The sequence below is a fragment of the Berghia stephanieae genome, chromosome 3 (assembly GCF_034508935.2).
Source record: "Berghia stephanieae isolate SIO BIC M18660-M18661 chromosome 3, UCSD_Bste_1.3, whole genome shotgun sequence".
NCBI lineage: Eukaryota > Metazoa > Mollusca > Gastropoda > Nudibranchia > Aeolidiidae > Berghia > Berghia stephanieae.
Window position 1 is genome coordinate 61043725 of NC_088362.1, and position 18279 is coordinate 61062003.

Genomic DNA, 18279 nt, shown 5'->3' on the forward strand with positions numbered 1-18279 from the left:
GCATGGGGAAGGGTTCAGAGGCGCCACAGTGAGAGAATTGTGAATAAAGAGCCTTTTCCAAGGACTCAACTATTCAAATATTCCTAGACCATACCGTCAATGTTCTTTCTTTGAGATCAGCTAAAAGTCTCATCCAGACACCAACAAGGATCCCACTAAGAGGAATACACTCAAATGTTTACAAATCATTCGTTAAAAAATCCCCCCAAAAACAGTACATAACAAAGAGATGATTTACAAGGTAAAAAATATTATCTCTCAAAACTATAACTATACTTTCGACTACTTCCCTTCCAGCCAGGGTCAGGACAAAACTAAGTAATCTCATTCCAAGACAAAGACAGAAAGCAATTGGAAAACAGATACAGGGCGATAGAAGGCACAGCAAGTGATCTCCTTACCCACTATGGGAGTGAATATATTTGTGTTCACAACTCTGAATTTGCAAGCACACATGAATAGTCAAGCAGTGACTTCATCAAGCGCAGTGATCTGAATGTGAATATAAGACATCATCGCCTTTAGAGTGAACCAGCTTTTAAATTTACTCAAAATGCATTTCAAGGGCTCTCACGGCAACAGCACCAAAACACGCAGGACAAGTCATGACGCCATTAAGTTACTATGTTAGAATTTCTTTTTTCAACTGTGACCAGCCTGGGATTCATTTTACACCAAAGTACAGTGAGAAAATGTGAGTAAAGAGTCTTAGTCTTATCCGACAAATAAACTTTGCAGTACACCTCCCACTGTGAGAGTCGACCAGGATCGCTAGTGAGGCCTGAAGGCAAATGTATTACTACAAGACCACAAGACCAACATTTGATTGTCGACGATGTTTTATGAAAATAATAATAATAATAATAATAATAATAATAATAATAATAATAATAATAATAATAATAATAATAATAATAATAATAATAATAATAATAATAATAATAATAATAATAACTTATTTGATTTTTTCCAGACTTGCTGGGGAGTGATGAGGATTTTTTAAAGACTGAAATTTCAAAATATGCTTTCAAGTTATTTTCTTGCTCTTTCTTCATGCAAGTTCTTGGTATTCTGGAACTGACTTGTATCAAAGCCTTTGCACACCAACATCATTTGAAATAATTATTCGATGTCCACAAGATTTAGCAATAGAATTGTTTGTTTTTGGTATATTTTTAAGGGTTTTACGGCGCTTGCAACATATAAAGGTCATATCAGCGCCAGTAAAAAGGAAGAAAATGGGATAGTTAAAAGATTCTAGAATTACAATTAAAGCGCCCAAGAAAAGATTAGACAAAGGGGAAGTGGTTCAAATATGAAATAGATGTAGATTCCAAGCGCATACTATCAGTGTACTTAGTTTGAGATCAACTAAAAGTCTCACCCTTACACCAACATATGATCCCACTAAGAGGAATACATGCAAATGATTACAAAACATGTTTACAATACATAACAGAGAGATGATTTACAAATAAAAAAAAATATCATCTCCCGAAACTATAACTATACATTCGACTGTTTTCCTCCCAGCCAAGGTCAGGACGAAATTAAGTAATCTCATTCCAAGACAAAGACAGAAAGCAATTGGAAAACTGATAAAGGGGGATAGAAGACACGATAAATACCTCCCTGCCCACGATGGGAGGTCGGGAACCCCACCCAGGCATAAAATGGTTTGCTGTGCGAATCAATAGAGCATATTTCACAGACTTAAACCAGTAACACAACTCTTTAACACATGAATAGTCACTCATCCATCCATATAAAAATAATGCAACAATATTTAGACGTTTCATGAATATCAATTTATTCAATATTCTATTTCATCATCCAACAAGTTGTTCATTGCTTCTCTCAAGGCACATCATCAAAATTAAATACTGACACGATAAACAACAAGGCGCCAACTCAAAGTCATGCCATCTTATGTTTACATGTTTACCAGTAAAAAAAAAAAAAAAGATTAAAAAAAAAACAAACCAAAAATCATGATTTGAATATTTGTGATTTAATATTTTTGTTGTCAATCATTCTATGCAAACATCTTTCTAATAATAGTATAGCTTTTAGCTTATGTCAAAATGGGGTAAAGCAGTTTATAAGCTCTATTTAAAATTATCATTATCATAATAATAATAATAATAATAATAATAATAATAATAATAATAATAATAATAATAATAATAATAATAAAAGTGATAATAATAATGATAGTATTATTATTATTATTATTATTATTATTATTATTATTATGAAACTATGACGTACAAGGGAACCTGAATTTACTTTTGAAAGTATTGCATATTAAATAATCATCAATTAAAATATATTTTAAAAATAATCTTAGAGGATCCCTAACAGGCGTCATGTCTCGTCCTACTTTTTAAACGTTACTGTTGGCTAGGAATCCCTTGTAAAGGGCATTGAGCACGTTTAATGGATATTGCGCGATATAAATTCTCATATTTTTCATTTTTGTTGTTGTTGTTTTTTATTTTTTTTACTGTGAATACCGATATAATATTATTTTTGCATATGTGGTAGATAAATAGAATTGTTTACAAAACATTCAATGTCACTGATGTTAAGTTATATATCTATGTTGTTTTTGTTTTTGTTTTTAAGGGTTTAACGGCGCTTGCAACACATTAAGGTCATATCAGCGCCAGTAAAAAGGAAGAAAATGGGATAGTAAAAAGTTCTAGAATTACAATTAAAGCATCCAAGAATAAGGCAGACAAAGGGGAATTGGTTCAAATAGGGAACAGATGTAGATTCCAAGAGCACACTATCAGTGTACTTAGTTTGAGATCACCTAAAAGTCTCATCCAGACACCAGCACGGGTCCCCACTAAGAGGAATACACTCAAATGTTTACAAATAATATCTCTAATACAGTGAATAACAGAGAGATGATTTACAAGGAAAAAAATATCATCTCCCAAAACTAACATTTGACTGTTTCCCTCCCAGCCAGAGTATCCGGCCAGGGCCAGGACAAAACCAAGTAATCTCATTCCAAGACAAAGACAGAAAGCATGTTGGAAAACAGAAATGGGGGGATAGAAGACGCAGTATGTACCTCCCTGCCCACTATGGGAGGTCAGGAACTCCACCCAGTATAAATCTATGTAAAATGCCATGAACTCTCAACAATTTTAATAGGACAACAAATGGTTTTATCATAGCCTTGATGTGTTCCAACTGTGCTTATTATTAATTCGCCTGAATTACATGGAAAATTGGCAAAATAGGTCAGGGAGGCGGAGGATATTGGATTGAACATTCCATCATATCTCAGTGTTAACTCACTCAACCCTAACACCGACTTTATCCGTAATTTACCTGGTTTACTTTTACCCCATGCCTATTCATTTCATTTTTCTGAGACAAAATATAGGTGCAGTATCAAAGCTAATGTTTTTAGTTTTTGCATGTTAATGATAGTTGAATAAAACTTTTTATGTGCATGCTCAATTTTAATACATTTCTTCCAATTTTGAAAAGTAGCAAAAATCTCTAGGATTGAGTGAGTTAATCATATTATCATATCATATCATGTAAAGGGTGATTGTGGTCAACTGACCTTTTAAAACCTTGTGTATTTAACTCACTCAATCCTGGAGACTTTTGCTACTTTTCAGAATTGGAAAAAAATGTGTAAAAAATGAGCATGTATATAGTTTTATAATACTGTCAAAGAAATGATCACACCATCGAATACAAAAAATCTACCTACAAATACATCTCCAAAAGAACTCTGTGACAAATTCAACACCTTTTTCATTGAGAAAATTTCCAACTTCCGACAGAAACTAGACAACGACAGCCCCACAAATTTACATCCCAGCACGACATCACGAGTTGAAACAAGCATGACTTCACCAATGAACACAACAACAATGACAAGGCACGTGACATCGCCTGGAAGATCAACATCAACGGAAGAGACACTACAGGAGGACACAACACTTACCTGCACGACACGACCAACTAAATCTATGAACACCCGTTATAAAATTTTAACGTCGTTTGAACCCGTAAAAATAGAGGAAGTTAAAAATATTTTGTCAGATATGCCTAATAAATCATGCCCGCTATATAAAACACCAACTTGGCTCATAAAATCATGTTCAAAGTATCTTGCTCCAGCAATTGCATCTATCGTAAATGTAAGTCTGCAGGGTTTATATATAGCCGCAGCCAAGTCCATGTCTAAAAAGTTGCCTCTAAACAGTCCAACTTTGGTATCTTTGTCAGCTCTGGACCCCAGCTTGACAAAACACACTGCTGTCAAAAAGAACGTGAATAGGCTGGTTGGGATGTCACATTTTTATTTGTCTAACAGTAACAGTGATGCATGTCTTGATGAGGTCAGGGCTTATGTTAATGATGACTAGTAGCCTGACTATAGGGACGATGAAGGAAGAGTGGATATGTGGTGGACCCAAGATTGTCTAGTCAGTAAGTATCCTAATTTGACAAAAGTTGCTTCTGCTATGCTTTCAATTTTTCATGGACCTCAAGTAGAGTCAATTTTTTCTGTTATGTCTAGAATAATGATAGACCAGACTGCAAGCACAACAATACCATTTTTAGGAGAGGTGAAGCAGAAGCCGTGGAGAGAGTAAAAAAAGTCATTGACAACAACCATAGCTTCTGCTGTTGTTCAGACAGCCCTGATTTTGACTGCAAAAAATTCGCCAATTAGATTATCATACTACCAAATGCAGTCAACCACTTGCAAAGATAAGAAAATTTTCCAACCCACAATGAAATGTCTTAGTCTGCATCACAACACAATATGTAGATTCATTCTGTCTTGGTCATGTAAAGGCTGTGGACATCATTGACAAGTTGTCAATATTCATGGATTGATTGAACAGCTGTAAACTAGTCCAGTTGTCCATGGATGGACCTAATGTCAACTTGAAGGTTTTAAATGATTTCTTTAAATCTCTTGAAGAAAATTATGGCTTCACTGTATTGAATTTCATGTGGACTCCATGTACTTCATAATGCATTTAAAGATGGGGTGAGTGAGTCAGGGTGGAAAATAGATACATTACTGCTGTCTTATTACCTCTTTCATGATTCCCCTGATAGGAGGGATGACTTCTTTCAGTTTACTGAAGGTAGCCAACTACCTCTCAAGTTTGCGATCATAGACGGTTAGTGAAAATCCCATCCCAGTCAGAAGAAGTTAAACATGCCGTAGGCCGAACAAAAACATCATGCATTGTAAAAGAGATGGCCTGCCAATACAAGTTGGAAATCTCAACAAAATTTGAACATGTTCTTTTCGCCCTTTCCACTGATGGCAGTCATAGAAAATTCTAAACTCTACCCAATTATTATTTCATTCCCAGACACTGTCACTAAATCCATTAAGCTTCAAGTCATTTCAATTCCTAACCTTGAAGAAAAATCAAGTGGCATAAACATTCAAAATCTAATAGTGAATGAAATTGAAAAACTGAATATACCCATATCCAACTGCATCGCGATATGGACTCAGATAATGCCCCAGTTATGTTAGGACACACTTCAGGTGTGATTTCAGTCCTAAAGAACCACAAATCGGAGATATTCGCTCTTAGCTGCCCATGTCACCTTCCAAACATTGCATCCCAGAAAGCACCACAGATCTTACCAGTCTCCATTGATTCAGTTTTAATTGATCTGTTTTACTATCTGGAAAATCGTGTGAATAGAAAGCAGAGGTTAATTGACAAGCAGATAGAATGTGGCAATGAGGTGAGGAAGATGGTAAAGCATGTTTGTACACGCTGGCTTTCCCTTGGTCAGGATTGGCAACTCAGTGGGACACAATAACAACATCTATTGATGGAGAACTTGAGGTGGACAAAGACGTCAAAATTAAAAGTAATGCACAATTACCGGGTTTCAATATTCTAAAAAAGACAAGATGGTGAGAGAGCATCAAAAAGTGTACAAATTAATGAAAAGCCGTCACAAGTGAAAGAGAGTTGGGTCTGGGGAAGGACAATCAAAACAGGACCAGCTAGGGAAAACATAAATCGTGAAAAATGAGGACAGTAAGCCAGAAAAAAAGAAAATAGTTAAAATACATAAAATGCTTCATAACAGCTCCTGCAGAGCATATGCTGAACATCTTCTTTTCTCTATCAAAATGTTTGAGAAAACCAATGCGACTTTGCAGTCTAGTGAGTCAATGATTCGCAAACTCAGACAAATTTTGACTGCATTCTTGAAAGAGCTGCAATTGTGTGCTTCGTAAAACATGATGCCGTCAGTGACAAAGATCCTATTTACACTGATTTTAATGCAAAGGATATGCAGAAGAAAGACTTAGACATGAGAATAGGAAATGGTGCCTTGGACCATGTAGAGAAATTGGAAGGAAAAGACGTGATTGAATTTTTTGATTCCGTGAGGCAATATTACTATGCTGCTTGCGTCTATACAATAGCTAACTTCAATCTTAGATCAGATGTCCTTAAACATGCAGAAGCAACAGTTGTTGAGGAGAGGATAGAATCTAGCTTTACATCTATTAGGTTCTTTATTAAAAAACAACCATGTCTTGTTTTACTAAATGGGGACACGAAGGTTGAAGCTATGGTTGGATTAGAGGAAGAGTTTTCACAATTCCAAATAGAGTGCTTTGATTCTTCGTTCTACCAACAATCAATCAGTAAACAGTGGTTTGAGACAGGGGAAAGAAAAGATGTGCTTGGAAAACATGAAATTTCAAAGATTGTCCTTTTTCATGTTGGGACAGATGCACAACATGCAACATGAATGCACCCTCACAAGCACCACCCCTATCACCACCGCCCACCCCGTTCGAGAAAATATTTGCTGACTTTTTTTTTTTACCTTGGAGGACATCACTACTTTAGTCTTTCGGGCTGGTCAGAGCTATGGATGGATTAGAGGAAGAGTTTTCACAATTGATTCTTCGTTCTACCAACAATCAATCAGTAAACAGAGGTTACAAATATACTGTGTTAAGAAAACATGAAATTTAAAAGATTGTCCTTTTTCATGTTGGGACTGTTGACCATTCCACATAGCAACAGTGAATGCGAGGGGATTTTTAGCCAAGTTAGGAAAAACAAAACAGACTTTTGAGGATCTCTTTCAAATGATAAGCCTGTCAAACATTCTAGTTGCAAAATCGTTCATGGAGGGGAAATGTTACAAGTAAATCTTTTCACCACAATTGCTTAAAAAAGCAAAAGCTGCTACTTAGGCTTATGTAAAACAGAAATAAAGAGTATATTGGTAGAATGACCCAATTTGTGGTTTTGACATCTCCTTAAACAATTACTTTAACCCTTTTGACTTTGAGGATTCTAATATATGCCTGACGAGATGACATATGATGAAAAACCAACTTTCCAACTTTCAAATCTTAATGTAACCCTAATAGATTATTATTATCATCATCATTATTATTATCATCACCATCATCAGCACCAAATGGGGATACAATGATACCAATGAAGATGGAGATACTGTTGAGGAATGGGCTGACCAAAATAATCTGACACTCTTCGTGACGCAAAAGACAAACCATCATTTTCAAGCACTCGCTGGAGAAGAGGTTACAACCCAGACCTTGCATTTGCGTCTTCCAGACATCTCCAAAACTTTCAGAAATATGTCAGCAACCCCATACCAAACCTATCAACATTGAGGTAGGACCAGTCATTAGACCCCGCGAGAGCAAACCTCTACCCTGATTCAATTTTGGGAAGGCAAAGTGGGAAAAATTCTCGTCAGACATAAATGACAGCATCAACACCATTGATCCAGTTCCCAAAAACGACGACCAGTTCCAAAAGCGTGTTTGGAGAATTGCCAAAAAACACATACCATGATAATCATATACCTGGGAATTGCCCCTGGGATCCAATGGGGGAATACAGCGTTCCCTCATCCTCGGCCAAATGGGAGTTCCTTATTTTATTTTTTAAAAGTTGGCAGCTATGCATTATTATTACTATTACTAAGTTCATTTAGCTTCTGGTTGGTTGTTGAATAATATGTTTATCGCTTACGTCTTCTCCGCAGAATGTTTCACCCCCCCCCTTCCTTCCCAGTTAATTATGATGACAAACAATATGAAAAAATAGCAGTAATGTGATATTCGAAATACCAATAATTCATCTAAAGCATGCTAGTTTTAAACCAGTATAGTATGTACATAGCTAGTATCACAGTTGCAATGTCTCCTTGACACAAGAGAATGAAAGACTTTCTCTAAATCCTTTGGATATTTTTTCCACTTCTCTTGGAAGATCACGTAATTACTGTGGATGTTAGTCTTTTACTCTTCTGCAGGAAAAGATACAAGAACAAAATAAACTGGGCATTATTTTGAAGTATGCAATAGTAAGAATAAAATGGGCCAAAAAAAAAAAAAAACAACAAAAATACAAAAACAATCATAACTTTTATATTAACATAATATGTACAAAAATTCACTTAAATGTCGTCCCAAGCCATCATCAACCCTTAACACGTTGTGCAAGAGGTGCTTTTACAACTTTTTTCACCCAAGAGAATGTGGTTAGCAAGTCTCTGAGAGAACATTAGTAGAGGACTCAATCCAGGGACCTATATTTACGAAGGCGAGTGTCACACCATGAGACCACAGAGCCTTGAGGATAGAACCGATAAACAAAAATGAATATAACAGCTTCAAAAAAGAACAAAAATACCAAACACGGAACGTTTCAGGCTCGAAACCCTTCTTCAGCTAACAACAAAAAACAATAAAGACATAAATACATTACTAAATTCTAGATAGACGATGTCTTTATTGTTTTTTTGTTATTAGCTGAAGGAGGGTTTCGAGCCCAAAACGTTCCGTGTTTGGTATTTTGTTATTTTTTGAAGCTGTTATATTCATTTTTGTTTATTACTTTTTACAGTTCACAGCTTCTAGCAGCCTAGTATCACTTTGAGGATACAACCATCAGTTTTTAAAAAATTTCATGTAATGTTTTACGTCTGATATCTTGTGACTGGTATTTCTTACTAACAATTCCATCAATTATCAAAAAATAAAGCTAGTATTTCTTACTAATAATTTCATCAATTATCAAAAAATAAAGCTAGTATTTCTTACTAATAATTTCATCAATTATCAAAAAATAAAGCTAGTAGTTCTTACTAATAATTCCATCAATTATCAAAAAATAAAGCTAGTAGTTCTTACTAATAATTCCATCAATTATCAAAAAATAAAGCTAGTATTTCTTACTAATAATTCCATCAATTATAAAAAAATAAAGCTAATATTTCTTACTAATAATTCCGACAATTATCAAAGAATAAAACTAAGTAAATTGATCAAATGGTTGTTGTGAATACAAGATCTTGACTAAGTCAAGGCTAATTTTTGGTGATGATATTTTTATTTGCATTTCTATTCCAGAAAAATGGCCGAGTCTCACTAATTTTCAATCTATTTTGAAAATATCGTAGTGACAAACTAGGGTGCATGCACAAGTGTGAGATAAAAATCTGAAAATGTGTGTATGAAACAGTGCCAGACGAAGCACCAAAAAAAATACAAGAAAAAATCTTGCCAAAAAAACCCAGCATGCCTGGAGGTCGAACCTCAAACCCCCTATTTACCAGAGTTTTGTTGGGTTTTTTTACTCGTATTTTTCTTTCTACTTTTCTGGCACTGTTTGTTACATATCTTTTCAGATTTTTGCAAACCTAATGCTACTCTTTAGGTGTTGATGTAGTGTGGCTCTTTTCAAAACTGTTTTAAAAATTAGAAAAAAAAATAAAATCATAACACAATGCACAGAGTTTGTACTGAGGTGCTGGCATCTCTAGGAAAGAGAGAAAGAGCACTTCCGTGTCATGTGGAGGAAATATCTAGAAATATCCCAACTCAAAAAGAAATTACGGCATCATTCAGTGTAAGAAACATTTAAAGGGGGCAGCGTGACTCAGCGATACATTCTTAGCTTTGTACCCAAAATGTACCGAGTACCACTGCGCTGTGTGACTTTGAGCAAGTCACTTCACCCTAGCTCAATTTGCGGCACTGCACTGCAGCTGATGCCTGGGTTATTCAAGTCTTCTCTTGGGATAGACCCTAGAGACAAATTTTCCCTATGGGATGAATAAAGAGATTTTCTATTTTCTAAAAAGCATCTTACGACTTTGTTCTATTCCAAATTGAACTGTTGATGACCTGTGATATGGTAGAGTGCTCAACAAATACAATGTATCACCATTATTATTATTATTATTTAAATAATTTTGTTTGCTCATTACCTCATACTCATTTTTGTTGAGTAATCCCACCACAGAAACAATCTGATACTGCTTGGCTTTGAATGCAGCGAGATTTCGACGGAATGATGACATGTGCTTCCAGTTCAGCTGGTTTTTTCTTAAGGAGGCCACATGTTCTTTGGAAGAGCCAGGATCAAATAGCAGTAGCCTTGTGGTCCCTTTATCGACTTCCACACCAACTATTGTTCTGCTGTGGCCTGGATGAAATGGAAACAAAAATAAAGATACATAAACCATAGTACAAGTTCTCTAAAAACTGTTTATGGTGGGATGAATCCGGTGAATTTAAAACTTAACCTTAAATATTAGTAATAACAATAATAATAAGAATAAAAATAATAACAACAACAACAATCTTAGTAATAATAATAATAATAATAATAATAATAATAATAATAATAATAATAATAATAACAATAATAATAATAATAATAATTATATTATTATTATTAATTTATTCATTTAATTTATACAGTGCCTAAAGTGCTCTTTGGTGCTGAACAATACCAAAATGGCTCAGTGCCAGTGCCCTCCCTCTCAAAACACACACACACACACACACACACACACACACACACACACACACACACACACACATACTCTCAGTCAGTCAGATAGAGAGTGCCATACTCGATCTCCCAGTCGAGGTTGACTGATTTTTTTAGGATGGATTATTTCTTGTATTTTACTTTCTTACTCTGTCTGGCACCTTTTATACACACTTGTTCAGTTCTTTATCTTATACTGGTGCCTGCTTCCTAGTTTCTCAATTTGTTGGGGAAAGGGTGGGTTCTAGTTCCTATGATATTTTTATTATCTGTTTCCATCTGGTACTATTTTATTCTCTTTAATAATCATTAGTGACATCAAACACTTTCACACAATACGAGTATAAACCAAAACCAACCTTGGTGTTGAAAATAAAGAGCAGGTTTAGCATTCTCATCCTTGTAAAAATAGTTCCTAACCCACTCTAAGAGTCGAGGATGTGTTCCATCAGGAGAGGAAGGGCAAGGAAATTCTACCAGCTCACACCTTCAAATAGAATCATACACAATATAAGTCATGCTTCACAGTGGAGGTTTTTTGATTAGAGTGTTTTATCACTTAAACTTACAGCAATCACTCCCTGAATTTCACATTAGTAAAGCTAAATTCCCTATGGGTAATTAGAGTTTATTTATCTTGTATACTTATGGAGAACTAAGAGGCAATGACAATGACGATGATGTATCTGATAAAAATGATGATTCTAAAAAGGACTCTTGTGATGATTGTAATGTTGATGAAACGATGATGGTAATGATAAAGATGGTCATAACCATAATGGCAATGGTAACACGAAAAAAAACTTAGTGTCAACTCAAAATAAACGAATTCCACCTTTATTTACAGAAAAAAAACCTCAACACCATCCGGGATCAATCCCCTTCCATTTGTGAGTGAAGTGAGTGCTCTATCAACTGATCTATTGAAACCCCAATATAAAAGCTTACGTTAAAAAAATTATAATCTCACTCACTTAATCCCCAAGGAAGACAATGTGGCTACAATCTCAGTGGCACCGATCCATTTACGAGTGTCCACAAGTTTTGCTTCAAGCTGCAAACATCCTTCCACGTCAAACCCCTTCTGCCAGGCAGTCTCGATCATTTCTTGAATTCTGGGAACTGAAGGGATTCTTATCCGGCCATCTTGTGATAGACAAAAAATAGAAGGAATTAATGAATCAACTTTTTAGAGATAAAATTCGGGAATGTTTTTTTGTACAAATTTGGAATGTGATGAAGGTGGTGATGGTTATGATGGTGGTGGTGATTATGATGATGATGATGATGATATGGTGGTGGTGGTGGTGATTATGATGATGGTCGCGATGATGATGATGATGGTCGCGATGATGATGATGATAATAATAACGATGAAGGCTTTTCTATAAATTATAAAATACTTAATAAATCGAGGTAATAGTTGTAAAATATGAAAATTTGGAATGAGAACAAATTATAGAAGGAACATCCTGATGAAAAGGGGAGAATTGACAGGAAAGCATTCATCTCTGGGCTATTGTTTTTAGTGCAACAGTTTGGTGATTAAATCTCACTGATTTCTCTTAATCAGACTATATAAATGTCTAAGGTCACACATAATTTTGTGTGGTGGTACAATCTTGTGGACAGAACTGGTGAGTATTTTACTTGAAGGCATATATTCAATAAACAGATTATTTTGCCAACAGTTACTATCTGAAAACACAAAATTCCCATGACCACATGTACAATGATGCACTGACAATATGCCTTTAGAACTTTTAGCTAAAGCGGCTATGTGGTCTGGTGGTCTGATACTTGCCTTCGGATCGGAAGGTCCTGGGTTCTTGTCTTGAGCAGCACATAGTTGACTCCCTGGAAAAGGCTCTTTACTCACCTTCTCTCAACATACTCAGGTGTAAAATGAGTACCTGGCTGTTAACAACGTTCTCTCTGTCAGAAAAAATGTTAATATCGCCTACCAGGCGTCATGTCTCGTCCTAAATATTACATGTTGCTGTTGGCCCCTTTGTAAAGCATTTGGAGCATGTTTACTGGATATCATACTATAAAAAAGCTCAAATGGAGCTAGAGTTTATCACAGTTTTTATAGCGCCAAACGGACAATACCAATGCTTGTTACCCTTTGGATAGGATGCTAGTCTATTGATAAATACCGTCTATCACATCTACATAATAAGACACAGCTACCCAATCGCTGCTTTGTGGATGGAGGGTCAGGAAAATTTTTTTGACTTCATCAGGACCAATCCTGTTTTGTTTTTTGTTCGCATGTGAAGCAAGAGCTCTACCAACTGAGGTATCGAGACCTCACAAATATAATCATTTCTAACATGTATCAACTCTTACATTTCTACAATATCATCCTGACCTCATCAGCTCACCTTTGTTATTTTTGTTTTTTTGCTTTTTAAGGGTTTTCCCGCGCTTGCAACACACTAAGGACATACCCGGCCAGTAAAAAGGAAGATAATGGGAAGTAAAAAGTTCTAGAATTACAATTAAAGCACCCAAGAAAAGGTAAGACAAAGGGGAATTAGTTTAAATAGGAAACAGGTATAGATTCCAAGAGCACACTATCAAAGCACCTAAAAGTCTCATCCAGACACAAGCACAGGTCCCTACTAAGAGGAATACACAATATAGAAAACATAATACAGTGCATAACAGAGAGATGATTTACAAGGGAAAAAATATCCTCTCCCAAAACTAACTATAACATTTGACTGTTTCCCTCTGAGCCAGGGTATCTGGCCAAGGCCAGGACAAAACCAAGTAATCTCATTCCAAGACAGAAAGCATGTTTGGAAACAGATATAGGGGGATAGAAGACACAATAAATACCTCCCTGCCCACTATGGGATGTCAGGAACCCCACCCAGTCGGCTCACCTTTGAAAAGCTGCCTGGAGTAGACGTCAATCCGACTGAGACATGAGAGTATCATTTGGAAGTTCCGATATCCACACCCCCAGCCCCTGTCCCCATAAGATCCACAGTAGTAATCCACCGGACCACAAAACACAGCGGTCTGGCCTTCACGGGAACGATTGCGATAGAAATGTTCCAGGTGTTCAATCAAACCTGTAGCAATAAACAAAAAAATTTTTAAAAATAATTATGCCCTTTCGCAACGACACTAAAGATCCTGTCGCCTAGGCATTCCATGAAGGAATATAGACAATCCATCAAACAGGATGTCTGATGTCAACAGGAATCACCCATGTTGTCACAGTGCGCAAATTGGGGGGTTAATAATCTTGCCCAAGGAAAAAAATCAAAGTGCCTGAAGAGGGGCTCGAACCCGGACCTTCTGGATCACAGTGCAATGCCTTAACCACTCGGCCACTCCGCCCCTAAAGGCAAAAATAAATTCTTTTTATATCTTAAAAAAACTAAAACAACTACAACAACAACAACTAAAAAATGAAAAAAAAATTTTTTTTAATGGTACAGATCATTGGGCTTATGGAAAATCACATGAAACATTTTGAGTTGCAAATATGGAAATATCAGAGATGACCACTCGCTGTTTGTCAAATCTGCACCTGAAGGGAAAAAAAGAAATGAAAAAAAATGAAAAAAAAAAAAGTACAGAAATATTATTTCCTCTCTAAAATAAAAAGGGAATTAAACAACATTCTGCATACAGTTTGGGATCCCAATAGCTCAGTTGGTAGAGCATTCGCCTCATATACAAAGGGACAGAGATCAATCCCAGCTGAAGTTGAGATTATTTTTGTTACAACCCCCTAATCCATTCAGCAGTGATTGGGTATTTGGGTCTGTTAGATCTGATGGAAAGCACTTTGCAATAGTAATAGACTAGTGTCCTATCTAAAGGGTAGCAAGCAATTGCTATTGCCTGCTTCATGCTAGAGAAACTGGGATGTCAGACTCCATGGGCCTAATGGGTCTGAAACAAAAACAAAAACAAAGTCACTAGCGATACTTGAACCTCTAACCTTCTACTTTAGAATGACCATCGTCTGTACCGCCAATCAGATCCTGGTCCTGCATTCGTACCAGATGTTCATGATAGTCTCCTGGCGACATCCTTCCCTTCACCACGGCTGACTCCAGGCCTTGTCTGTACTGATGCTTATAATGGTAACCGTTTCGCTTTGGAGAGAATAAAATAAGAAGTACATCATCAACTATCGACAAATAATGCAAATGAATAAATCATGAAGCAACAGTATAAAAGGTTCTGAAAAAAAAACAACCCAAAAATAACCTGCCAATAGAAAACATGCTCATAGTGCTTTGCAAAGGGTCCCTAGTTAAAAGCAACACTTAACATGTATGAAAAGTCATGATGTCTGTTAGGCAGTATTACAATTTTTTTCCGATACAGACAATGCTGTTAATGGCAGGTACCTATTTTACACTTGAGTATTGTGAGAGAATGTGACTAAAGAGCTTTTACCAAGGACTCAACCATGCATCGCTCAGAGCAGGACTCAAACCCAGGAACCTCCGATCCAAAGATGAGTGTCATACCAATAGACCATATAGCCAAATATACAAGAAAAGCTGCCAAAACTACAAATTGAAAAATGCTGATGACATTGTATTATCCCCATTAACCTGCATTAAAAAAATAATGCAAAGAAGTGTGTTTAAGTTTTGTTGACAAGTACAATGTTTAAATGTTACCCTTAAGAACTATTTATTGCTACAATGCAACCCATGTACAAAGACATCATCAGGACCATTTAAAAAATATTATAGAGAGTTGTTGTTATAGTAGAGCAATCAATAGTGGCGCTTGACCATGGCTGTCTCTTTGCAGTCATCCACAGTGGAAGTTTCAACCCAAGCAGGTTATCTTGAATATAATGCCATGTCACCTTTGATGCATAGGGCCGGCCACTGCTTGCTTGAAAACTCGTCACTATTGGCATGTCTACACAGTCATCTGATCTATAATGATGAGGCATGACATTGGTACATTGGTCGCTCGACTCTGCTTGAACTGTGACAGCAAAGGAGTATCGAAGAAGAAGAAGAAGAAGAAGAAGAAGAAGAAGAAGAAGAAGAAGAAGAAGAAGAAGAAGAAGAAGAAGAAGAAGAAGAAGAAGAAGAAGAAGAAGAAGAAGAAGAAGAAGAAGAAGAAGAAGACTATTCTAAATGAATTTTTGTTGTTGACTATGGATTCCTTAGCTTACCTTTCTTTTATCTTTAACTTTATTGTCGGATGATGAAGATGTTGATGATGTTGAAGAAGAAGAGGATAAATGAACTGAGTCTGCCTTTTTTGAAGTGGATGGAAAAGATGGATCTGTGAGAAAAATGCAAGTGAAAATATCATAATTGTTATCATTAATATAAATGCAAGAAGTAGGAGAAAATGAGGAAGAAGAAGAAGAAGAAGAAGAAGAAGAAGAAGAAGAAGAAGAAGAAGAAGAAGAAGAAGAAGAAGAAGAAGAAGAAGAAGAAGAAGAATAATAAGAAGAAAACTAATCTCTGACAACACCATTGTTACTGGATAGAAAGAGAGTTAATATAACATAGGGCTGCTCGTCCAAAACTCAACAACAATGATGACCTAATGGGTGGAAGTTATGATTGGAACGCTTATCAAAAAAAAAAAAAAAATTTAATAGAATTTTCTGTTTAATAAGACAAGAACACAACAACAAAATGTGAAAAGGAATACGTACAGTGATTTGAACCATTTGGTGAGTCGAAATGAAGTTCGATGTGAGAAGTGAGTAAATCTGAATCGGGTTCCAGCAATCCGCAGACAGGACACGTTGTCACACCCGAGGCCAATAATGAACTGCTGGCAACTGCTGTCACATGTCCAGAATTATTTCTATGGGATTCTTCTACAGATGAATGGTGTGTTTCAAAATGCTCCTGCATTTCTGGATTATATAAAGAAGTAGAAAATCATGAGACTGATAAAATAAGTTTCTCAGAGCCTTAATTAAGGCATTTAGAGACAGAATTCATCCTGGCTTCTCTTGCAATAATAAATAAATGGACAATAACAATTGTGCTACCATTTTGATAGGGCACTAATCCATTGCAAAGTACTTTCTGCCATGTTGTGCGGCTATGTGGTCTTGTGGTATGACACTCGTTTTTGGATCGGAAGGTCCTGGGTTCGATCTTTACTCACATTCTCTCACCATACTCAGGCGTAAAACAAGTACCTGGCCGTTTACAGTGAAAAAAAAAAAGTAATATTGCCTAACAGGCATCATGTCTCGTTCTACATGTTACATGTTGCTGTTAGTGCGGGATCCCTTGTAAAGTGCATTGAGCAAGTTTAGTAGATATTGAGATTTATAAAAGCTCAACTTTTTTTTTTTTTAAAGCTGGTGCTGAAAAATGTGAAATTTCAGTTTTGTGCAGTTTAAGAGAATGTATTCATTCTCCTCCTAAAGACACAGAAATTTAATCTTATTCCATATATTGAACTGTTATTGAAATGCACATTTTTGCAGGTCTGGTAACTGAACACAATTTGGGCTTGATTTACCATTGTTGTAATAGACAATATCTTGCATTACAGCAATGAGACCATGAAACTTTGGGTTGTCAGACCTGTAAATAAATACACATTGACTTAGCCTAATTTTCATCATCCAATTCACCATAAAAATTTGTGTTATCAGACCTGTAAATAAATACACATCGACTGCAGTCTAATTCTTGAAATCTAATTCACCATGAGGTAGCGGGACACAATTTTGTATTGCCTTTTCATTTAATAATAATAATAATAAATAATAATAATAAATGTACATTTATATAGCGCTTATGTCGAAGCTTCAAAGCGCTTCACATTGACCATCAGTAAAAAACATTACACACTGCAGATTCGGACATACGAACAAAAGCTCACACACATCCAATTACACTTACACACACACACATTCACATCCATATACACACTGTACATAAATATATTACTCACACACACGTATATATATATATAATACACACAATCATACACACACAAAGATATACATACATGCATATAACATATATGCACACACGTACATACACACACACAATTAACTAAATGTATACACGAGTGCACACACACTCACATACATACATATGGCGGAAAACAGACTAGATCTGAAATTATCTACTTTGACAGGCCCATTTTTGTCAATTTTCATCTTTTATCTACAAATAAGTGTCATATATCATTTTAAAGCTTGAAATATGAGGATTCTGAATTTGTAAAAATTATGAGCGGGAGACGATTATGTAACTTTTAAAAGTAGGTCAATTAACGGTGACCCTGATTAACATGGAAATGCAAAATGAAAAGAAATGTTAACAATCTGAAGTGAAAAATGACTCAAAATACACGTACACAGGTCCACTTTTTAAAAATAAATAACAAACAGAATATTTTTTTGTACTTTGTATTGAAACTAACTTTA

General features: G+C 35.8%; 1 protein-coding gene across 2 annotated transcripts in view; it reads right to left on the reverse strand.

Annotated features, from left to right (window-relative positions):
- Positions 1–5992: 5992 nt before the first annotated feature.
- The window catches only part of LOC144968127 (zinc finger-containing ubiquitin peptidase 1-like), a 22303-nt gene continuing 10016 nt past the window's right edge, over positions 5993–18279 (reverse strand). The window contains exons 3-10 of one of the 2 annotated variants that reach the window (XM_078906139.1): positions 16534–16740; positions 16039–16151; positions 14833–14989; positions 13760–13951; positions 11840–12011; positions 11225–11352; positions 10297–10514; positions 5993–8331 (exon numbers count right to left, since the gene is read on the reverse strand). In XM_078906139.1, coding sequence (XP_078762265.1) covers positions 8296–8331; positions 10297–10514; positions 11225–11352; positions 11840–12011; positions 13760–13951; positions 14833–14989; positions 16039–16151; positions 16534–16740 — 1223 coding nt within the window. In that variant the 3' untranslated portion in view covers positions 5993–8295. The remainder of the gene's footprint in view (positions 8332–10296; positions 10515–11224; positions 11353–11839; positions 12012–13759; positions 13952–14832; positions 14990–16038; positions 16152–16533; positions 16741–18279) is intronic. The other variant, XM_078906140.1, reaches the window with a different exon arrangement.